At 35.4% G+C, this 24864-nt stretch overlaps 2 protein-coding genes across 6 annotated transcripts in view; one reads left to right on the top strand and one right to left on the bottom strand.

Annotated features, from left to right (window-relative positions):
* Positions 1–12828, top strand: part of ACSS3 (acyl-CoA synthetase short chain family member 3) — a 55937-nt gene extending 43109 nt beyond the window's left edge. For all 3 annotated transcript variants that reach the window (XM_032221048.1, XM_032221049.1, XM_032221050.1), the window contains 7 exons: positions 189–284; positions 1331–1394; positions 2536–2617; positions 3272–3394; positions 6329–6428; positions 6596–6771; positions 8838–12828. In XM_032221048.1, the coding sequence (XP_032076939.1) occupies positions 189–284; positions 1331–1394; positions 2536–2617; positions 3272–3394; positions 6329–6428; positions 6596–6771; positions 8838–8906 (710 nt within the window). In that variant the 3' untranslated portion in view covers positions 8907–12828. The remainder of the gene's footprint in view (positions 1–188; positions 285–1330; positions 1395–2535; positions 2618–3271; positions 3395–6328; positions 6429–6595; positions 6772–8837) is intronic.
* PPFIA2 (PTPRF interacting protein alpha 2) overlaps positions 12586–24864 on the bottom strand; it is a 219358-nt gene continuing 207079 nt past the window's right edge. For 2 of the 3 annotated variants that reach the window (XM_032221044.1, XM_032221046.1), the window contains 9 exons: positions 23821–24021; positions 22231–22293; positions 21318–21347; positions 19504–19679; positions 19141–19238; positions 18301–18476; positions 18117–18185; positions 16973–17132; positions 12586–15820 (listed from right to left, as the gene is read on the bottom strand). In XM_032221044.1, coding sequence (XP_032076935.1) covers positions 15762–15820; positions 16973–17132; positions 18117–18185; positions 18301–18476; positions 19141–19238; positions 19504–19679; positions 21318–21347; positions 22231–22293; positions 23821–24021 — 1032 coding nt within the window. In that variant the 3' untranslated portion in view covers positions 12586–15761. The remainder of the gene's footprint in view (positions 15821–16972; positions 17133–18116; positions 18186–18300; positions 18477–19140; positions 19239–19503; positions 19680–21317; positions 21348–22230; positions 22294–23820; positions 24022–24864) is intronic. The other variant, XM_032221045.1, reaches the window with a different exon arrangement.

Below are 24864 nucleotides of genomic sequence, written 5' to 3'. Positions count from 1 at the left end.
AAAGGACTTAGAAGCAGTTTTGGGTAAATGGGAAAAAATGTTTAGGGAACACTGCCTTAGGCTATTTAAATTCTAAAAAAATGAAAGTTGTTTTCAATGTGAACCTCAAAGCCAATTAATTTATACATGAACTTCTAATTAAAACATTACAAAATTCTTTAAAAACAATTTTCTTTTTTTAATTGCAGAAACAGGCTCTCCAATAACAGCTTCTTGCGTTGGTTTAGGAAACTCACTAACTCCTCCTCCAGGACAGACAGGAAAGTTGGTACCAGGATACAATGGTAAAGTTGCAAAGTAGATGCTGTTACTCTGCTTTAGAGTATCCCAATCCATGTAGGTTTTCCCATGGGGCTTTCTGTTCTGTAGCACAAATACCCAGGAGAATTGCTTATATATTGAATTGCTTGGGGCAGAATGAATAACAGTCAAGGAAACATATCTATATCATAGCAATTTAGGCTAGAGCTGCAGATACTTCTTGAAGTATCTGGAAGAATGAATTTTGTAGGTTCTAATGAAATCATGGCAATTTCCTTGCATTCTATGGGTCTTTCTGACATATTCTGAACAAGATACTTTATATTGTTGCATTTTTATATGTATATTACAGTATCTGCACTAACATGAAACAAAACTTAAATCGAGGAGCTTTTAAGCTTGGTATTTGCATATTCACAATGTATCAATTTGGTGATCTCCATAAATACGTTTCACAATTCAGAAAATTTCTATTGAACTCTATCCAGAGTTCAATTACTTTATCAGGAAGACTTTTATGAACTAGACATAAAAAGGCAATAGCTGTTTCTAATTTGAATGACAAGTGAAGAAAGACTAGAACAAGGGCAATCAAAATTAAAGGAGTAACAGTTTTCATAATGTGATTTATCTTTGAACATCAAGGGATATCTCTTAAAATATAATTTAAACTAAAATTGTAAAATGAAATTATGAAATGTAGTACAAGCTAGTTTAACTCAAAATAATTGATTATTTTTTATATAAAGGACTTATGGAAGGAAATGCTTTTAAAATTTTTATATTCTTTTTTCTTATTTTGATAAGATGCATGGTAATGATGAAGCAAAGGGAAATTCAGATAACTATGGCAAATGACTCATATTTATTAACCTAGGAATAGATATTGGCTTGTCCATTTCTACTTCCTCATCCCTTCATTATTCTCAAGAGTGTAAAATTTGTAAACATCAGGAATTTTCATTCCATTTAAGTTTCTGAAATTGGTTAATGTTGAAATACTTCTATTTTAATTAAAATTGAAACTATTGTCTTTGTTTTTATGACTTGTGATGCCCTTTTGTTTCAGTTGTGATTCTGGATGACTTCAAGCAACCTGTAAAAGTGAAGACTCTGGGAAACATAGTGGTGAAGTAAGCAATTCATGACTTCCCAAACAGTTACAACTGAGCAAAGTAAATAGAGACGGAGGGAAAGGGAATGTATTCAAAATGGACAATTGAAGAAATAATTTATATTGTTATTATGGGAGATCCAGGTCTGTTGATAGGATATTGTAATATTGATCTGCTGCAATGTCTGTTTGCCAAGAAAATATTTGCAGGACAATCTCATTTATGGAAAAAAAACTTAATTGAAATAGAAAAATAAGGCTCATATACTGAAAGATGGAACTGTATTCTGAAAATATTAATTGCTACAGGTAAAGATAGCTTCTGATCATAACATCTAGGTTATCATGTTGATTTAAAGATGGACACATGTAGCTAGCACACAAAGTATTTTGTTGCATTACTTCTAAATATTGTAGACCAGATACCTTCCTGTTTGTTTATGAACAATGCATTAAGTATAGTTTATAGGACTGTTTTCTATGTGCATTATATATAATCTAGCTCAATAATAAAACACGCTTATTTATTAAATGCCTTAGAAAAGTTAACAATGAAGAGCCATAAATAATTGATGAATAATCTCAAGATAGAATAAGAGACATCGTTATGGTGGAAACTTCGCTAAGAAACCTGTGGATCTTTATATGACTTTTAGCAGATGTTGTATGCCAACTCCAGATATTGTAGAATCCCATCACAAATTCTTATATTTTCCATTTATTATTGCCTAAGCATATTTGTTGCAAGTCACCATTCCAACTCCTGTTATCTTGTTCTCTATATATTGTCTAGACACTTGTTATGTTGTTCTATATATATTGTCTAGACAAGCATAGAGACAGAAGCAAAGAAGAAAATAATACTTAGAATAAGAATCCATGGCCCAAGAGTTACAAAATTGGGTCGATTTACTTGCATAACACTTCACAATACTCTTAGATGTTTACATTATGAATCACTTTCTGTTGCTATTTTGTGTTATAATGGTGGAAGATCTTCCTGGTTAGGTAATGATTTAAATTTTAATTCTATTTTATTCTAGCCCCATATTTAGAAGTATTTTGAGTTTAGAAGAACATATTTAATTATTTTTTGAGTTTTCTGTTTTAATGTATTATGCAGTTATATAACCTCCCCTCCCTTTTTAAATATACAACAGGTTGCCTTTGCCACCAGGAGCCTTTTTAGGTCTTTGGAAAAATGAAGAGCTTTATAAAGAATTATATTTCCAAAAATTTCTGGTAAGAAGTGATTAAATATATAATAGTATACAATATTTAAAATAATATGAAATTCTCTATATTTTTCTTTTAATTTTGAATAATGGCTATCCTCACATCCCTTATACTTGTTGTAAGAACATTTCTCATTTGGCTTTTGAATCCCAAAAGTTTTTCTTAGCTTTATGGACATGTTAAATTTTCAATCTTTAAACTTGCTGACTGGTTTAATTTTAGTTAAAATATATCATCTTATATTAAAATATTTTACATGATAAAAAAATCCTCTGAACTCACACACACACGCATGCACACACATACACACATATATGTGGCATATTTAGGACAGCAAAAAGTTCAGTTATCCAAAATGTGTATTTTTCTTCTTCTTCTTCCAAAAGTCTTTATCCAATGGGATCACATGTAAGGCGAACAGCACCCATGGTAAATGGTTCTCTGTGTGTCCACATTGGGTTTATGTGGAAACCACTTCAATGATGTGTCAACCTGTCAACCTCCATGAACAGAACCATGAATTTTAGATTGTAATTTAGAACACATGCCAGGGATCAAATGAAATACTTCTTTGGTAATGCATCGATTTAGGAGCAAAAATGTAATATTGTTGTACTTAATATTCGGAAGCATTTTTCATTTATCTACTTTTCTTCCTAGGGATATTATGACACTATGGATGCAGGTTATATGGATGAAGAAGGCTATCTATATGTCATGTCTCGTGTGGATGATGTGATAAATGTTGCAGGCCATAGAATTTCAGCAGGTGCAATTGAAGAGGTAAAACATGAAACAACCAGGAAAAATGGTACCTCAGTTTCAAACACAGAGAAAGAGTGGAGGGGGATCTGTCTCAAAATTAAGGGTAATTTTTTTCCTGGCGAGCCACTTCTTTAGCAAAGTTTTCTCCATGAAGACTTAATGAATGAGTGAAGCAATGGCAGCAGTGCTCTTATCATTACTGTGCTGCTCCTCTTACATACTTACTGAAAGCAATTATACTGTATTAATTTCTGACAATATTCTAGAATAGACTACTGCTTTATCAAAGACACTCAAGAAAAAATAAATGGTTTGCTGATAGCTTTGATTGTAATGCAGAAAAAGAAATAATTGTTTTAAAATAGAGTAGAGAGGATGCATTGTTTAGCCTGGTGAGGGTGTAGTGGAGCATATCACTAAACTATCATTCAGTATTCTAAGAAGGCATGATTTGATTTGAATTCAAGACAGATCAAGGAAAGAAAGCATGATTTGATGCAAACTGCTTCACAATTTGATACAGAAAAAAAAAAACCATCCATGGAATGAGGAACCATTAAAATTCCGGCAGCACTCCACTTAGAGGCAGGTAGTAATGGATGAGAATAGCAAATCTAACCTCTGTGAAGGATATTAGTCTGTCAAGATTTATTCAGAGGTGGGATTCATTTACCTTCTCTACCGATTCGCAAATGGGAGTGTGCTTGTGCTGGCTTCAGTCACACACGCCTCGTCTGCGTATGCACACCATCTTGTGCATGTGCAGTGATCGCGCATTACGTTGGGGCAGTTGGGTGGAGCCTCCTACAGCAGCCACTATGAGTTTGCCTGAACCGTAGAGAACCGGCTGAATACCACCTCTGGGTTTATTGGATCTCATTGTAAATATTTGTTTGATATATTTCTCCACATCTTTTTAAAATGAACCAGTAAATATGAGGAAGGGCCTAAACAACAGCAATCATTGACCAGAGTCTATAGAGACTCAGTGAATTAATTTAGAAATTGAGTCCAAATTAAAAATATTTTAAAAACATTTAAGGTTTAAAACTATTTTAAAATGAACTCATGCCAGATGTGATAGCCCAGAAAAACTCAGTGACTTGACCTTTTGGACTAGGTAGTTTTGTTGCCTCTGATCACTTGGCTTTTTAAGGTACCAGAAATAATACCAAAACTGGTTTGCAAATTTGCTTGTCCTGGAAAACATCTCCTTAGCATTGTGGGTAAGTTAGACAGGGCACATTAGCAAGGTTTGGCATTTCCTGCACAGGACTTGGTTGCAGCTTTGATTGCAAGTTGTATGGGCAGGACAGAGCACAGAAGTCTTATCATCCATTAACACAAGAAAGAACTAAATTAAAGTTTGTGGCCTTGCTTAGCATGTTAAAAAAGCTGAGAATTGGGCAAATCAAAGCAACCAAGACTAAGGTTTGTTTTGCCACCCAAAGGAGCTCTTATCAGAGAATTTAACCAAATGAGAAAACTGATTGGTGATATAACTCAGTCCCTTGGATTCTCTTTCTGTAGAACTGATAATGCATCATATATTTTCTATAGCAACTCCAGAGGCAGTAGATGATGTATAGAATTTATGAAATGTTTTACACATAGTTCTGGATTTACATCCATTCATTCAGTGTAACATTTGAACTTTAACAATACTGAAAAATACTGATTTATGACCAGTTTTCACACAACTGTTGCAATGGTCACATGATTAAAATTTGGGCACTTGGAAACTGGGAAGTATTTATGACAGTTACCTGTTCTAGGGTCATGTGAGCACCTTCCCAGCTGGCGTCTAATAAGCAGTAAATGGGGAAAAGCCAGATTCACTTAACGACCACATGATTCACTTAACAACTATGCAAAATATTTCCTAAGATGGAGCAAAACTCACTTAACAGCTGCCTTGCTTAGCAACTGAAATTTTCGGTTCAATGGTGATTGTAAATCAAGGACTACATGTACAAGGCTACACAGTGCTTTCATCTATGCATTTTGATTGAATGGATTACAGCAGGTCTGTTTTAATTCATGAATCTGATTTGTTACAGTGATTTGATCAAAGCTTCAAACTGAAATATCCTTGTGAGATTTGGAGTGTGATCTAATTCAAAGCCATGAGCCTATTTTACTGAAATTAGACAGGCTTCTTCCCTACACAAATGCTTGGTAATTTATTCCTTGCTATTTAATGAATAGTTATATTTTATAACTATTATTTATTTTTTCCACGCTAATCTCAAATTTAGGAGTTTTAATCATCTATTTTAGTGTTGTGGTCCAAGTGGAAATGAATAGTCTACTCATACGTTGTGACCCCTGCACACTCCTTTTTCTACACATCAGAGCCAAACCACCACATAAATTACCTAAACACAAATTCATTTATAATCGCATATGGTTTAGCACTTATTAACTCCTAATCTCAGTCAAGCATAGCTGGGAAGCTGAGAGTTTTTCAGGCTACAGATTAAAAAGTTCCCATTAACGCTTGAGTCACCATATAATATGCAAATTAGTTTCTATTACTACAGATTAATGAATGGACCATGTCATTTAGATGTTCACATTCTCCAAGTTGAATGTTTCAAATGAATTCCTGAGCAAATTTCTCCTCAGAATATTCCCACTGGTGAAAAGAACATTCATTTATGGCCTAATCCTTTTGCCTCATCCTAGACTACTTCCCCCCACGTTCCTGAGAGATCTCAAAACTGTATAGAATAGGTTTTTTAGGGGTTTGTATGCAGAGGAGAAAATGACAAAGATGGTCAGTGGCATCTGGCCAAGGGGAATGTTTTCTGGTCACAAGCCTCTTATTAATGGAGAGCTCCATCTTATTCTCCATAGGCTGCTGTTGCTGGACATACTTGGTCAGATAAGTAATGGACATGCAGTCTTATCTTTGTCTAATATAGTATTTTTATTCTGTCCCCTCTTCAGGCTGTTCTCTCCCATATGGCTGTGGCAGACTGTGCAGTTGTTGGCCAAGAGGATCGACTAAAGGGCCATGTTCCTATAGCATTGTGTGTCCTGAGAAATGGTGAGAAATGTTCATTTACAAAGCTGAATCTATCTTTGGAGTTTTGAAGTGGATGATCGGTTTGAGATTGTTGTCTTGATTTGGCTGTGATAGCCGTTGAGAAACAAAATTGTACCATATAAAGTAATAAAGCAACTTATGACACTTGTGCTCTTATGTGCTATTAGGAATTGATATTAAAGAGGAACAACTTTTAGAAGAAATCGTTGCACGAGTTAGAGAAGATATTGGTCCTGTGGCAGCATTTCGGAAAGCAGTATTTGTGAAACAAATACCAAAAACTCGCTCTGGCAAGATACCACGATCAGCTCTTGCTTCTCTTGTGAATGGGAAGCCATACAAGGTAACAGCCAGTATTACAGCATATAGTAAGGTACTAGACAACCTGTGACTCGACAACTCATTGTCTCAGAGATATTTCCTAACCTAAATAGAGAAACAGAATGATCATGGGTGGGCAAAAATTCGGTAAGAGAGGGAGCAACTTATTTATTTGTCATGTTGCTCATAGACACTCTGGGCAGAGTACAATTAGATATTAAAAGCATAAAAACATTATGTAAAAAATTAAAAGAGGCAAGGTATATTAAAAATTGATTAAAAAAGAGGAGGAAGGCTTTTAGGACACCAACCTGCCCCATGGCTGCATGTTCAACTGTGCAGCCCAAGCCATGTTTTCATGGCTTCACAGAAAGCTAAGAAAGTAGGGGCCCACTTCATCCCCAGGTGGAGAGTCTTACATAGGGTGGAGACAGTGACAGAGAAGGCTCTCTTCCTGAACCCCATCAGTTGGAATTCTTCAACTGATGGAATCTGAAACATACCTTCCCTTTGGGACTGTGGGACAGACTGATGTAATGGGATAAAGTTCCATAGTTAACCTGACACATTGCCACATAAGGCCTTAAACTTTATAATCAACACCTTGAATTGAGCCTGGAAGCAGATAGGTACCAAATGCAGTTTGCTCAACAGAAATGTTACTGCACCATTATTTGGGGGCCCAGAATTGCCTGCATGCTTGCTGAAGCTTCTGGATACGATTCAAGGGTAGACTTATAAAGAGCGCATTGCAATAGTTCAGATGAGTGATGAGCAGAGAGTTCTCTATCCAGGAAAAGGCGTAACTGGCACACAACACAAATTTGTGCAAAGGCCCTCCTAGCCTAGTGAATCTTGGAAGACCTCCAGACTACACACCAGGTCTGTCTGTGGTAATGCAGCCCCATCCAAGTCCAAAGATGAAAAACTCCTGGATGCAGAGGGCTCCCTTCCCACCATCACTGTATCTTATTAGGGTTCAGTTGAAGACTGAACTATCCCACTATCTAGGTCCCTGCAGCCTCCAGGCACTGTGAAAGGACATTCACAGTATCACCCACTTTACCCCAGATGGAGCTGTATAACTGGAAATCATCAGCGTACTGGTGATACTTTATCCCATAGTGACACATGATCCTACCCAGCAATTTCATGTAGATTTTAAAAGGGATGGAAAAAACACCTGTGGCACTCTGCAAACATCTAAGAAAGAGGGAGGAAGCCAGGGATACAGGTCAGAAATGGTATGTGGGGATGCATGAGAGATGCCTTATGGGTTGGGAAGGCTGTGTGGGCATGCACAAAAAATGCCACGTGGGGCAGGTAAGGCATTGCAGATCGGTGGCATAAATTGGAAAAGGTGCCTGGGGGGGTCATGTGAGAGGTGCTGTGTGGCTTGGGCACGTGGTGGGGCAGCATGGGGCAAGAAGAATGCATGGGTGTTCCAGGGATGTGTGAGAAATACTGTGCCAGTGGGGCACAGCAGTGTGAGGTTGGAAGGGTGCCTGGAGGTACACAAGAGCTGCCACACAGGTCAGGAAAGGTGTGTGAGGGGGCACTGTCTATTAGGAAGGGGACATGGGAGTGTACAGGAGGTACTGCATCTTATTAAGGAAGATGTACAGAAAAGTTCGGAAAAGTCTATGCAGGTGTACAAGAGGAGCTGCATGGACTGGGAAGGTTGCATGGAAATCCCTTCCCCCCTGTTCCTTTCCTCTTTCTTTCCCTTAGCAACAGCCAGGTAAGTGGCTTCTGCTGGATGGGGGAAGGAACAAGGGATTGCAAGACTGTCTGGGAAACTGTCACAGAACATTGTAAATGAAGATCAGGTGACTAGAGCAGCATCTGGTATCATAGCAGCAGCCAGTATAAACGAAGATGCACAACTTTCTCAAATTTCATTCCCTTAGAAGTCATGGGTCCTTATTTTGGACACATTCTGTAACTTGGCTCCTCTGAAGTATCTTTAATTGTTCCCCTATGATGTATTGCATTTTTATGGGCAAATACTGACTTGTGTATGATTTTCACAAAAATGAAAACATTAATTTTAATTTGCCATATTAAGCCACTGAGGTTTTTTTTCAGATAACCCCAACTATTGAGGATCCTGCTGCGTTTAAACATGTAGAAGAAGTATTAAAAGAATTAAAATAAGATTTAACAACCAGTAAAATGTAAGGAAGACCTGCATTACTTAATTTTGTTATATCAGAAATATAAGTAAAAATGTTTATTTTATTTCTGTAAATGTGTTACTGAATCTTAGTCACAGTAACAAGTAATATTCAGTTGGCAGTGTGAATTCTACAGTGAGCTACTTAGATGATTTAATTTTTTTATGGTAATTAGAATTGTATGAACAAATATTTGTAATATACATATTGTTCTTAAATATAGTGCAACAGATGACATAATTTAAATCCTGTTAAAATTGTGTTGGTTTCTTTCAATGCCAGAACAAAATTTAATCTTAGTCCTTAAAAGTTTGCTTTGTCTGAAACACCCATACTTATATTGAAGTTTTTTAAGTAGCTCAACGTTGGTAGCTAAAATTTGTTGTAATTTTAACATAGAGATTTAAACTCTTTGTTAAAGAAAAACTCTATGTAATAAAGAAAAGAAAATGATTGCTAATGGTGTTAATGATTTAGGTATTAGCAAAACCCTGTAATTCAGGTCTACTAGTGGATACAGTGGATGCAAATGTTTCTGGGCTATGGTAAAAACTCAGTTCAAACTACCTGGGTAGAGCTAAGCTACTTTATTTTTCACAAATACTAACTAACAGAGAAGTTGGGGAACATAAAGTGCCAGGAAGAATTGGGCTGCTCAAGTATGTTCTTTGTGATTGCTGAAACAGCCCAATTGATTTTTAAAAAAAAAAACATTTACATGGTAGAATCCTTTAAGAAATCCTTTAAAGCAGGATTTGAGTGTCAGCCTATGAAGTTAGTTCCGACAAGAAAACCAAAACAAGAATCCTGCAAGTCTGAAAATGTCCACCCCCCATTGGCCTTTTTTGTCTCAGAGAATTAGGGAGGGTCAGTTTTGAGATGTTTCCTCCATTCGTGCTTTGGACTCAGATTTCTCGTCAGACCATTGTCTAGGCTCGTGATGGTGAACCTATGGCACATGTGCCAGAGGTGGCACACAGGCCTCTCTGTGGGCATGCATGCCATTGCCCCAGCTCAGCCCCCTGGTCATGGGTTTCTGACACATGCATGCGTGCCAGCCAGCTGGTCGTCGGGTTTCCCACGTGCGCATGCCTGCCAGCCAGCTGGTTGATGGGTTTCTGAGGTACACATGCATGCTGGCCAGCTGGTCGTTGGGTTTCTGGCGCTGTGTTGCATGTGCCTTGCGGTTTGGACACACTGTGCCTAAAAGGTTTGTCATCACTGGTCTAGGGTGTTCTTCTTCCTCCTCTCTAAGTTTTTCTCATAGCCCATTATGGTGATTGTGGCTGTGTACTTTGCCACAAGTAATGAATGCAAGTTTAAGGAAGAAAAATATATATATCATATTCAGAATGGCCAGATAGTTAAGGTAAATAATAATTTGTAGCCACATAACAATTCCCAGTAGGAACCAAGCCAAAAAAGGATCATATAGTTCAGAAAGATTGCCCCCTAGTGTTACAACTTTGAGAGATGTAGTCTTTAAAATTGTGCTGTGTTTTCTAATACCCAAATTATTTTAAAAGACTGTTACACCTTTTTATAAACTGGCATTTGGGGCTTTAACCACTTGGCAGTCATGGGAATAATCTTTGTATATGTTTGATCATTCTACACAGGGTTGCTACCCATAATATGATAATGAATTTGGGTAAAGCTAGAGTAGGGTGACCAGGGGGAGTATTTAATGTAGTTGAAGCGTTCTGTTACTGTAATACCTAAAAGCATTTTCTTGCACCTATCCGCACCCCTACCTGTAGCTTTAAATGTGAAATGCAGAGAAACACCCCAACAGTGTTTATTTGAGAAGGAAGGACAAACACCATATCTATGAGTAATTTGTTGGGGTCTCTCAGATAATGAGGACATTTGGGAGGGGATGAAAATAGCTTTCTCTTTCATTCTGACATCCTCTTATGCTTTATCCTTGTCCTACTTAGAAAGGTGCTAGAAAACAGATGGTATTCATGAATTGTCTATTTACTTGCAAATTGAGGGTTGAGGATTGTTCAACCTGCTTATGTGGAAATCAGTAAAATGTTTAATTGAAAATAAATTTGAGTAAATCTTTTGTCTATTATCCTGTCTTTTCCCTTCCTTTAATCTGGCATGTGCTGAGAACTCTTGCAATCAAAATTTTAATTCTCTGTGGAATGAGTCCAGTTGCTTTCAATGGAAGTTACTGATTAATAAAGTACAATTTAGATTGTAATCTAAGGAAACCCCCTTTGATTAAAAGGAGAGGCCAAGTTTTCTTATGTGTTAGGTAAAGATGGGTTTGGACAAGGTAGTTGTGGCAAGTACACTAAACTTTTTTGGAGGGTTGAGGGGGTAGTGGGATGAGTTTTAATCCAAATGCTACCTGGTCTCTGGCTTCCTGTACAGACCCCACCACTGAAAAAAAAGAGCAAGCCAACATGGGGCAAAAAAGAGCAAGCCAACATGAAAAAAATGCAATTCACCAAACACTTGGAACAGAAGTGTAGAATGATCTGTAGCTCAGGCTGGTAGATTGTAGGTTATGAATTCCTCATTTCAGCTTTTGGAAAATCATGAGATCTTCTGTACCTCCACAAGGATCATAAAGGTAAGGCAGAAAACAAATTAAAAATTAACATGTATTTTCTGTCTGGAATATGTTTAGCTGGAAAAGACACAGTAGTGTACTGAAAAGAAACTTTTCGCAATATAACTAGAATGAGTTGAAATTGGTGTATTTCATAGTACTGTGTGCAAACCACTTTAAATTTAGATACTTTTGAGTAAATCAAATTATTCAATTTTAAAACATTGTATTTCAAATAAGAAACTAATATTTTGAACATTTTAGAAATGTACTGATCTACGATACCACAGACAGAACACATAAAAGAGCACTGATTTTATTTTATTGACAAGGGGGAGAGAACAAAACCGTTCACCATTTAGTTAACTGAAATCTGTTTAAAATTTTAAAAATGCAATAAAACAAATGCGCGTGCAGATGTTTTGCAGATAAGCCTGCTGAAGGACAGGTCTTAACTACAATAAGATCAATCAGGCAGCAAGATTATTAGCAAATAGAGTAGGTAAATTACATTATTAAATAGTTCTTACTTTGAAACTTCCAATATAACAAAGGGCAAACATCAACAACACCATCAAATAAAACCATAGCAGATAATAGTTTCTCCTCTAAACTTCTATACAGTATATAATAACTGTTTTGTCTTTTAGTTATTTCCTCTGATAAAGTTGACTTCAGTGAAGTCTCAGCAAGGCCACTTTTGAATGAAAGCCTAACATTAGACAAGCAGCTGTTCCAATACTCGATTATAATGGAGACATGGAGGGTATTGTTAACAACTGAAACATTGAAAATCAGATTTATTTTCTTTCCATTTTGTTTAAGGCCAATTTTAGCTAGCATGTGAAGAATTTTGAGAGAAAAAATACTAGCAAAGCTAGCTGCTTCCTGGTAATTGCTTCTTTGTAGCCATTGAGGAAAATGTTTCTTGCTTTCTGTATTTCGTTCTGATTTTTGCAGTTTTTCTTCATGTTGGTTTTAGAAAAAAAGAACAGTCACAGTGGTTTTCTACAATTTTGTATGCATTTCTGTTTGTTATGTTTGTATATATGTATGAGAGTTTTGTCTTTATAGGTCCATTTTTTGGCTCAAGTTTCATGTTTAAATCTTTTCCCTCTTGATCATTAGAGGCAAGAATTCACTTTAAATAGTGGTATATAATTTTTGAAAAAGTAGGAACATGATGAAGCATCTAATAACTTTTTGCTATTCAATATCCAATTGACATTGCTACAATTCAAAATTGTAAAAAATAGTGGAATGAAAAGATACAAACAGTATACCTGACAACGTATTTGTCAAGTGTTTGCACTAAGACCCCATGTACCACATATTTTTTTAAAAAAATCATATTTATATCCATTTACATGAGACATATATTAAAAGAAATTCCACCATAAATACATGTAATTCTAGTATATTACAATAAAACAGATGGAACACATTTCAAAATGAAGGCCCCCTTTTGATAAAAGCATTATTTCTGCACATTGGCCAAGTTTGTCAAGATGTATAATTTTAAAAATTAGTAATTATTATTAATTAAACTACATTAGATGTGCAATCTGGACAATATTGTTGCTACACTCTATTCAATCATTTCAGTGGAGCTTGTGATCAACTTTTATGTCAACTCCACAGAAAGGATTAAAAAATTGTGTGACAATAGTATTTGGCAGGTTGCACATTACAACTAAATATGTAAAAAGATCACCACACATTTTAGTTTGATAAACATTTATATTTTCTTCCCTATTACCCTGTTCTTGGAATAAAAAGCTTCTTAAGATGGTGGTAGTGCACTTCAGGTAAAATAGAAGAAAGAGGTGGCATCTAGAAGTAAGGAAAAACAATTCATTTAATGATAACATTTACACTGATATAGATTCTTTTACAGTAGTAATCTCTGAGTAGCAATTGTAAAATAAAACTTAGTTGATGTGGGAAAGAGGTAAGGCAGAATGAAGATGAGATCAGTAAAAATACATGGTAGAAGATTCACTGGTTGCATTTAAACTCAACTCTAAGAATAGCTAAAATAGCTTGAAATCTTATAATTTTCTATTTGTTTCAAAAACTAATCCTAGAATAACATAGAGATGTTTAAGCTATATATTAAGGATGAAGATATAGTTAGATTATCTGTAAAAATAATCTCAGTAAAACCAATGGAATTTATTTATTAAAACAGTTGTATAGGATTACAGTTTCTTTGTGTCTTATTTTTTCTTTTAAACACCACTACCTTATTTTGAAAAAAAAAAAATAAGGAAAATGATTTTGTTTTGTGAGAGTACAAATTTATTTTAATGAATAGCATGTTTTAATAAAAATTACTGAGGTTACTGTTCTTGAGAAGGAAGATTGTAATGTTTAAGAAATATTTTAGAAAATATACGCATTTTGGAAGATGATGTTTTCATTATAGGATTTGTGTAGTCATTGCTGGACAAAGTATCCTCATTATTCTAATGAACACAGGTGCTACTGCACTGGACTGTGAATGACATCACAGCAGTAGTAATTGTAAATTACATGGATAAAAGTTAATTTTTGCCTACATTTTCAAAACTGATTATTTTTTATAATTTTTTAAAATAGCAAATCAAGTTTCTTTATTCCCCAATCCCTTGCTATAATGTTTACTGTGAACAGCATTTGTGTGCAGGAGTCAATATCAGGCAGGAAGAGAGCAGCCTTCAGCAAGTGAGCAATTAGTATAGAGGAAAATACAATTAGTATTTGCTAATTTTTTTAAAGATTATAAACATTACACCAACTCATAGAAGAGAATGTGGAATGAGAGGCAAGAAAAATAATTTATCTTTTTCAGAAGACAGTTTTAGATTGGCCAGAGACATTATTGGAAGAACAAGACACACACTTAGGAGATAATTTTAAGAACATAAAATATTATTGGATCCTGATTTTCTCCAGCTTACAAGGAGCCTAGTGGGACTACACACTGTACATCAAATTTTGTATTGGAAGAAATGTTTGCCATACAACAATGCATTTTCTAGAGAAGCATTATTATCAAATGTCTTCAGAGTTATGACCAAGAGTTTGTGTAGTTCTTAGTGCTCTCTGAACTTTGTTTTTGCTTGCCAATGTTTCATTACTCAGTATGAGGTCTGCTCTCTGAGTGTGAGGTCTGCTCATGTGTGTGTGTGTGTGTGTGTGTGTGTGTGTGTGTGTGTGTGTGTGTGTGTGTAAAATTACTCTGCCAGTTTTGATGAGGGAATATTTTCCTCTGTTGGAACAATAGTTCGTTTTCCCATTTGGCCATCAAATAATAGTGGTATATCAGAAAATAATTGTCTATTACTTTCTGAAGAAATACAAACAGGTATACAAACAGGTAGCATCAGAAATGTAGCTGCTGCAACATGACTGAAACTGACCTCCGCTCCCCTCTTCCATTGAATCATGTTCCATTCTCTGTGGCTCTAGAGCATGGCTGAAACTGCTCTAAAGTGTGGCAAATTTTGGATATCCTAACTATTTGCAGTAATCCTTTGGATGTTAGCATGAAACAGGCAGAACAAAAACTAGTATATCTTAAGGAAATTAAGGCTGAAAAGCCCACCTAGGATATGAGATATTAAAAAAGTTCTTGGCATGGAGGAATAGTTTATCATATGTATCTTGTCCATCTCAACCTGAAATGTTACAGCCAGTGGTGGGATTCAAATAATTTAACAACTGGTTTGCACAGGGTCAGGTTGACTGTGGTGGCAGGCGTGGCCCATCCCTGTCCTCCAGCTCCACTGCACATGTGAAATGAGCCTCCCATGATGGCCAACCTGACCTTGGGTGAACCGGTTGTTGAATTACACCGCCCCCACTATCAAAGTGGATCCTGGGTGCTGCGCTGTAATGGAGAAATGGTCAACAGAGAGGGTGGCATGAGGGAAGGAGGAGGAGCAGGGAGAAGAAAGAGGGAAAGCAGGCTTCTCCTTCCCTGGTGCTGGCCGCTCCGTTGCCCGTTTCTCCATTGCAGCACAGTGCAGCACCCAGGATCCACTTTGATAGTGGGGGTGGGTAATTTAACAACAAGTTTGCCTGAACAGGTGCAAACCGGCTGAATCCCACCACTGGTTACAGCCCAGGTCACAGGTTTGCCAACATTGCTTAAATGCACAAACCTCCAGCAGTAGCCTAAAGTATTCCTGTTATTTCATTTCCATAGCGAGTGCAACCTTTTATGTATTTTCATCTGAATACTCACTTTAGTTCAGTTCGGAGCTCTTTTTCATGCTAGGTATGTCAACATGAATATGTGCGAACTGTAGAACTGTCTAACCTCTGTAACCGAGATGAAGCAACTGCAAATAGAGATCCAATAATATTAAGAAACTTGAAAGAAGGTGAAAAACATCATTAATGGAGGTTTTTCTAATATCATAAATAGCTGTGAGTTATTTTATTTTACCTTTAAGCTTATTTAGTTCCAATTGCTTTGTTTCCTCTTTTAGTCTTTTGCCTAAAATAATGTTATTTCATCATAAATATTAACAAATATACTGCAAGTATTTGCCTTCATGATATATAAAATCAAGATGAAACAATATATTTCAAATCACTCTTCGAATGGAAGGCAGGTAGGGTTCTACTTCATTTATCTGTAGGCTAAAAGTGGAGTTTATGTTCATATGTCCAAACTGTATAGCCCATATCCAAATGAACTCCAAACCTGAATAGCAATAGCAATAGCAATAGCAGTAGACTTATATACCGCTTCATAGGCCTTTCAGGCCTCTCTAAGCGGTTTACAGAGAGTCAGCATATTGCCCCCAACAATCTGGGTCCTCATTTTACCCACCTCGGAAGGATGGAAGGCTGAGTCAACCCTGAGCCGGTGAGATTTGAACCGCTGACCTGCTGATCTAGCAGTAGCCTGCAGTGCTGCATTTAACCACTGCGCCACCTTGGCTCTGTATGTAATCAGAATTTTTATTTAATACCTCGTGTGACCTATAGATATCAGTGGTGCTAGAGACAGGAAAAACAGTCCACCTGTGTCAAGTGGGAAGGCTCATTTGGGATTTCCAATAATGCATTAATCCAGTAATGAAACAAATCCAGCATCGGATAATGTGCTTTAATTTAGAAATATGAATTAAATCATTAATAATATTTAATCAGCAATTGAAACACTTAATTTTTGGTCAAGTGTCTTGAATGGGTGACCTATATTGTTTTCTCGTATTCACACATTTCTTGTATCTTTTCTTCATAACAGACATTTTGCTAATAATCAAACATTTTACAAGCAGAATGTTAATAGTTTAAAACATTATTTGAAAGCTTAACTCCATTTTCCCATTCCCTTTTCCCTGCCTCTCAAAGATGTATTTCTTTTACTCTCTATTAGCTGTGAAATAGATGTAATTGATTTGAATAATTTACATTAAATGTAACTAACAGCCATGCAAAGTTGGAACATTCATTTTGAAAGCAGGTGTTAATTGGCTTACCGTCAGTTGCCATTTTTCGTGACTGTCCTGATGTTGTAGTTAACCTAAACCCAGCTGGCAGTGTTTCTGAAGAGCCAGGCATCATGCTGATTCCATGAACTTCACGTGGAGGAAACTGTCTTCGCCAGGAAGAGCCTTGCCTAAAATTCTTGTCATCGCTCTGCAACATACAATGTTGAATTTTAGTAAAGCTGAAATCTTTTCCTTGCACTAACTGTCATTTTGAAATGTTATAATCAGGAAAGTAGATTATTGCCTATTAAAAATGATTTTGCAAACATATATACTATGGAAATCTTTATCTGGTTTCTTTTTGAAAACAGGTTAATAATACATGCACTTATTACATCTGTAATGACATAGCCAGAGCAAGCTGACAATTACAAAAGCTTCAGAATATAACAAAAGGAATGACAAAAATATTGAGTGATTAAATGGTTTTCATTTGATTTAGCAGTTGTAGCACCATCAGGGGACTCTGCTTATAGTCACCCACACTTTAGTCATCTCCAGATTGAAATACTGTAACACACTGCATATGGAATTGCCCAACTAATGCAAATGCAGTGGTGCAGGTAAATTGTGTGTGCTCCCAAAACAACACATCATACTTCTGTTCCATGAGCTGCATTGGCTGCCAGTTTGCTTCTGGATTTAATTCAAGGTGTTTGTTTTCATTACAGTTGTAATCTCATCACTAAGGAAAAATATGTGACTAAAAGACTAAAAGAAACTGGCAATATATCTTATCACTAATTGCAGGTATATGTCTTAATTTGCATATTGGCAATTCGGGCTATTTCTGCAAACATATCGTATTAAATATCATAAGGCTTCATCCTGTCAAATGACTACACTATAGGAATTCTGCAGAAATGAGCTAATGATCTGTTTTCCCGTTGGGAAACTTATTCTGAATTAATGTGATTACATCCTTTTTTCATAATAAAACCAGCATAACCATACTATCTAATTCCTTCCTTTCTCTATTTTCTCATCTATGTATAATTAAATTTGCAATGGTAATAATGTCCAACAATCTATTTTAAGGTATTTATTTTCTTTTCATATATTTCATAGAAACAACAAACATCTATTATTTTTTGTTGTTCATAATTAATTATATAAAAATAAGACTACTTACTTCATCAAGGCGTCTACCTGTTCCTAGCGCCAATAAATTGTTGTATTCCCTCTCGAGAATCTGCCGTGCCTATGGTTAAACAAATCACTCAATAATGTAAAAAATATTTCAATCACTCAATAATGTAAAAAATATTTCAAATCCTATGGAAATTGAACAGGTTTTAAATAGTTACTTTATGTACCTGGGTATTCTGTGTTGGAATCTGCAACAATAAGGCTAAACTGCTATAATCAAAGTTATCATCTAAGGCTATGAGTGACCCATGCACACCACTTTCTAGCACATTATTCGCATAATCTCGTAATCCAATTGCTTGTATCCAGCGTATAACTCTGTCATTGCTCCACACCAACACATCTGTAAAAAAGAAAAAAAAAGGATTAGAGTTGGGGTTATGAGTTTAGGCTAATAACCATTTTTTTAAAATATAAGAATAAAAGATCTAAGCTAAACCAAACATAGCTATTTAAAATTATATTGTAGTCCCATAATGTTAGATCTGTTCTAAAATGTAAAGCAATTTTTCCATAAAATGGTTACATGAAATTTCTAGAGACAAATTCATATGCTGTAGCAACAAAAATTATGTTGTTTATATTCTCTAATAATGTAATTGAAAAATTCTTTAGTACAAATCTAATTAATTATGAAGCTAGATATCATTTTTAAAGTTTTTCCTTTTATATTGTCACATATGACGAGTTACAAGGAGGAGCTTACACTGATAAAGCACATAGACACCAAAAGCCTATGCAATGTTAATGCACCTCTAGATTAACAAAGTTAGTTGTTTAATGTAATGCCATCTATTAGTAGTTTTCCATTACACATTGATATCTATTGCTAATAGATAGATACTACTTGCAAACATAAACCTGTTACTACTTATTGTTTTAGTTACCATTTTGAGATGATGGTTTGCATTTACCTGTACTTCAATGTACTTTTATGAGATTGTTTCTGTTTAGAATATTTTATAGGATGATTCAGAAAAACCCATTTTATGTTAGTAAAGCATTACCTTTTATTTCATGCTGACTTGCTTCCCTTCTCCTTTCTAATTCTTGTCTATCATAATTCAGTTTCTTTAAACACATGATTCCATATTGCAGACTTGTTCTGTTATTTTAAAAAAGTAACACACCATAAGGCAATAGGAAAGTTTTATCATTATTGAAAACTCTTATTCAATTTCATAAACACTGGAACTATTTTGGGGCAAATAATTTAGAGTGCAGAAATCATAACATTAATATGTTGACTATTAGGGTATTTAACTATGTTTCTATCATCTCATATAAACATGTAACATTCATTTAGAAATTGTACAGACCTCTATGAGTGAAGATTATGCATGTCCATTATTTAAAATGTTACAACTTACCGATGAAAGCTATCCACCATTTTTAAATGTACACGGAGATCTTTTTTTGTTAGATGATCTAACATCCTTGCATCCACCAAACATTCCATGAAGTAACTTCGGTACTGTGGTAACCCTAGACTGGGAAGCCATTCATTACCAATCCATTCATGGTTCATATCACCATAAGCTAGGGTCTATGGGGGAAAAATAGGAAAACATAATGGTTACCTTATTACTACACCAATCACTACACACACACACACACACACACACTTCAGTTCTTGGATGAGAAATGTTTTCAAAGAAAAAAATGCTAAATTTGAAATGTCTGTGGAGATTCTCAATTCCTGAAAGACTCTAAGCAACTTACAATTTTAAAAACAAGGATAGCAAAGGAAGAATCTGCCATAGCTTACATGACTTCATAGCTAATCTACCGCAAATTTCAGGAGAACACATTTTAGAATTCCTAGCCAATTCCTAGCCCAGACATCAGGTTAAAGAAGTGCATTAACTCTAATTATATGGCATTCCTACTCCAATATGTCACCAGGTAGCAACATTTAATCAACTTTGGCTGATCTGAGAAACAAAGTGGGGTTGGTCCTAGTAAATACTTGGATAGGAGCTAGGAATTGTGAAATAATAAGCATTTTGGAATAAGCAAAGGTAGCCTATTTCTACAATACCACAAAGAATACTGTATGGATGCCATGCAACAAAGGGAATAGAAGGAAATAAACAGGAAATTTATTCACAAAAAGTGATTCTGGATATGGAAAGAAAAAGATAATTCACATCATCTAACCCCCCATACCTTTAACCTTAAACAGTTTACTGTGGACCTCACCCCATTCCTAAGAGGTTTGCAAGGGGGCGTGCATAAGTGCACCAACATGCCTACCGTCCCTGTCCTACTGTCCCCATTTTTTCGTACCAATTTCCTGTGTTCGTGTACATGTTTATACTTATACTTTTATCTTGTACATGTTTGACAAACTAAATAAAATAAATACATAATTAAAAAATAAATAAATCTATTTAGGGACTTGTATTTCTGCCAAAATGAAGCTGTTCATGCAGGTAGTATGAAGATAAGATTTATTAATTGTATTCATTTACAGTACAATGCTAAAAGCAATCTTAAAAGGGGTACATTTTTTCTGGTGGTTGGTTTATTTCATAGTTATGGAATCATTTGTGAAATAACTAGCATAATTAGCACAATCATTACTTAGTGTAATTATGCTGCAAGATATTGTTAAAGCACTTGTGCAAAGAACTGCATAAATGAAAACTGAAGTATTGACATTCATGTGAAAAAGGGGTTTTCACCGGAGTAACAAAATTGTGCTAGCTTTGGGATCATAGAACACAATTCAATGACTTGTACTTCAATCCAATAAATTTATCATCATAGGTACTGAAATATTTTCATATTAATTTTGTCAAGCTGCAACAGAATACTGACTGAGTTGACCCTGTAGCTGGTGTAATATGTAAACTTTCCAACTTCCAAATTATAGACATACAGAATTACAGATCCTTTTAGTATATGGCCATTCAGAGAAACAAAGGAAATAAATTTTGCAGTAGAGCTGTGCCAATCCATCAGCTAATTTCTCATCTTCGGCTACTAAACTTCTCTGCTTAAGACTAGATTAAAGTACACATGGGTGAACTCCCCCAATTTAACTATTGCTTGTCTATAGTCACTCTACAGTTTAAGCAATGTTCTCTCATCTATACAAGGGCTGATCATTCCTATTTCCAGAAAATGAACTACTGTTTCTCATGTTAAAAGAAAAAACATCAGAGGAAAAGGGTCATACCTGAGCCCAGCTGCCTTCCTCATTGTCCTTCTGCAAGTTGAACAGAACCATTAGCAATGCCAATTAAGAACAAAAAGCAAGAATATTTAGAAACTAATAAATAAATAAAATAGAGCAATACAATATATCCTTATAATCTCATACTTTTCCAGGTTGTCATAAAATTTAGTCAGTAGGAGAGGAAAAGAGACAGTAAACAAGTCTCTTGCCAGCCCAGATTTTCAGGATGCCCCAGGCTGAAAAATTACTTGTTGGGAAGTTGACTAGTTGGCTGACAATCATGGGCACTAACTGATCAAAGCTTCTGCACTATATCTCTTTTTCTGGGAGGTACTAGTCAAGAGCTTTGACTAGCCAAGAAAGAAGAGCAGCGACACCACTGGCTTTTGAATGGTCTGCAAGCTTTTGTAAAGCTTTAACAGGAAAGATAGCCTCAATATATATGCATTGTGGATAATCACATGACAATCATCCAAACTATCTATCAGCTGGGCCAGCAAGCTACTGACTGCTATCCCCAAGATGTCATGGCCAGACCTCTTCCCTGGTTGCCAAAGGAATGAGTTTGGGAAGTGCAATATTAAAGCAACTTGTTATGATCGCTTTCTTCTGGAGCTTTCTAAACAAGGTAGAATTTACACATAAATATGCACTAAACAACTGAGGATTGATTTGATTTTTCAATTTTAATGCATTTGTATTTATTTTGAAACAAATTATTTAGTTTAAAAATTGTTTACAACACATTTCAGACATTTCTATAAAATAGCCTACACATATAGAGCTTATTGTGCCATTTTGTACAATTATTATATTTATATATTTTATGTATATATGTGTATATATATCCTAAAAAAATCCTATGTCCTATGATGACACTACAATAACAATAATGGGCAATATTAGAACTAACCGTTTTGGTTGGAGCTGCAAGATTTTCCATTTCTTCATGGGTTACCCAGACATTGCCTGAGGGCTATTGTCCAGGCCCACAGGGTCAGGCAAAATCCATATTAGGTAAGCAGTGTTAAAGAAGAAAGGCAGCAACACTGTAAGTTAACAGCATACAGCATCAAAATGAGCACAACCACATTCTTGTCTCAGATGAGGTGCAGTTAGAAAGCAGTGTTAAATAGCTGCTTCCCCCTGCAATTTGAAAAAAATCCCTCAGTTGAATTATTCTGATATGCAAGGGAGCATTTGCATTCTATTAAATAAATGTGAGCAAATAATCCCTATACACTTCTATTATTGTCTTCAGAACCATTAATTTATAGCAGCTTTATCTGATTTCATCCAGATACACTGGCACTGTAATATCTGTAATTTCTATTCAGCATAGCCAACACTTCAAAATGTTAGATTTTGTAATCTCAACAAATCTGGATCTCATCAGAATGGAGAATAGTGTTTTTTATATGGAAATAACATTTCACTGAATCTAAGGATATACATATTTTAAAGTACAGAAATTGCCCTAAAAATATGTAGTCCTGCATATTGGAAAATCATCTGTGAAGTTGATCCAAGAGATACTGTATTTTCAACTGTTGCTACACATGACCTGAAAAGTAATACAATGGAAGAAATGAGGATTTAAGAAAATAACACTTTAATCTCAATTGGGCATTATATTTTTTAATGAATAAATATTTGAAGTGATATTGGCCATAATGTAGGAGTATGAAAACCTTGGTGAACCATCTGAAGGATTACAGTTCAATCAGTAATTCTGTATCCTAGATAAAGTACAAAGAAACCTTGTTAAAGATTAAAAAAACAATAATAAATAAATAAGATACATCTGAACTGAAATCCTAACCTGGTCTACCAAGCTGGCCTATTTGGCTTCTGCATTTTAAAGCATCCTCTTACTAATTCCCAAATGTCCCACATGATTTTCAGTTTGATGGTCGTAATCCAGAAAGGTAAACGGTGATCAATAGGTCTGGGAGCTTTCTGATATTTTCCCTGACAAGGAAAGGAATTAAGGAGCTCCAGGAAAATGAGCTGCAATGGGTTTCCATGTATCAGAAAAGCATACCGCACCCATTTTAGTTATTGTGGGAAACACAGATAGCTCCCTGCTTCAGGAGTGCATTCTCTGCATGAGAGGAAAAGACAGCCTTCTGCTAACACCATAGAAAAATGGATAACATCAAGATGACTTTTATATATAGGCTAAATTTTAGTCCATTTTCCCCACACTTTAATGTTATCCAGTTTATCATCTGAATTTAACTTCTTGACTAGAACATTTTCACCCTTCTACAAGAGAAGACAGGACATGCTGAGAAGAGATATATTTATCAATGCCTATCATCTAGAATGACAAAACAGGGTTTTTTTCTTCAGAAATAACTGAATATTACCTGTCACTGGAGTACACTAGTGGGAATAATAAGCTATTATCCTCTTCATTATTTGATTGTCCAGAGATATCTACAGGTACTGGCCTTTTGACAGATCCAGCAAATGTTTTTTTTTGTGCTTGATGACTCACCGTTCTAGAAGTTGGAGGGGCTGATGGGCTTGTGAGGGACACCATCTCCTGGATTGCCAGACGGAGCTTCAGGCGATGGAGAGGATTGCTGATTCCAATTTCTCTCTGGATTTCCGTATCTGACAGTGCAGACATGATAGCACCACTCTTCACATTTGCGCGGCAAGCAGCAACATACCATGCAGGCATTCCTAGCCAAAGCTATTGGGGATGGAGAATCAGTAGTTAAGAGCAATAAGGTTATTCTCATTACCAAGGCTGAATTAAATTGGGAGCTTGCATTAAACACACATCATAATGATTGGGTAAGCAAGTTCAGGCTTAGGTATTGGGGTTTAGAAGGCAGTACACCATTCTGACATTAGATTTCTTATAAAGTTTTTATTTCAAAATTATATTAAACCACCAGAGCTTTCCCCCAAAACATAAGAATATAATGGTCTTATCCCATAATCATAATCTGGTTCCATTGTAACACCTCCTTTACCAGAAAAACTATTTTTTCCTAAAACAAACAATAATCTAAATACAATAGTCTGGGGGAAAAAAAACCTTGACAGGAATGTTGAATGCATATGAACTAATACAAAGAAGATACATTTTTTTTAAAAAAAAATCTGCCTTTCATGTTGAAAGCCCTCATGAAAAATGCCTGCCTTCTGACTAATTGAATATGCTTTAGTTAATAATTATTCTGGTTAAATGACAAAATTATAATTATCAGGGAATCTAGTAATTGGTCACTGAAGCAAAGCTAAAAACCAGGATTATTACTAGAGTTAAAATTAAAGTAACATTCAGACATAACACACAACACTCATTTCTACAAATGCTTTCTTGTATTAATTTACTTCTAGATTGCAGATTTAAAATTTATTTTATAGTGGTATAATTTTAAAAAATGAAGACTGCTTCTAGATTCTATGTAAGTTTTTTTTAACAAATGCTATGTAGTTTTCTCTCTCATATATATTTCACTTTCATCACATGGTGGACATTATACCTTATTTAAACTATTTTAAAGTTCCTACTTCCTCAAGAATA

This window comes from Thamnophis elegans, chromosome 7 (genome assembly GCF_009769535.1).
Source record: "Thamnophis elegans isolate rThaEle1 chromosome 7, rThaEle1.pri, whole genome shotgun sequence".
Classification (NCBI taxonomy): Eukaryota; Metazoa; Chordata; class Lepidosauria; order Squamata; family Colubridae; genus Thamnophis; species Thamnophis elegans.
Note: the sequence above shows the minus strand (reverse complement) of the source record. Positions and strands in the feature narration are given on the sequence as shown.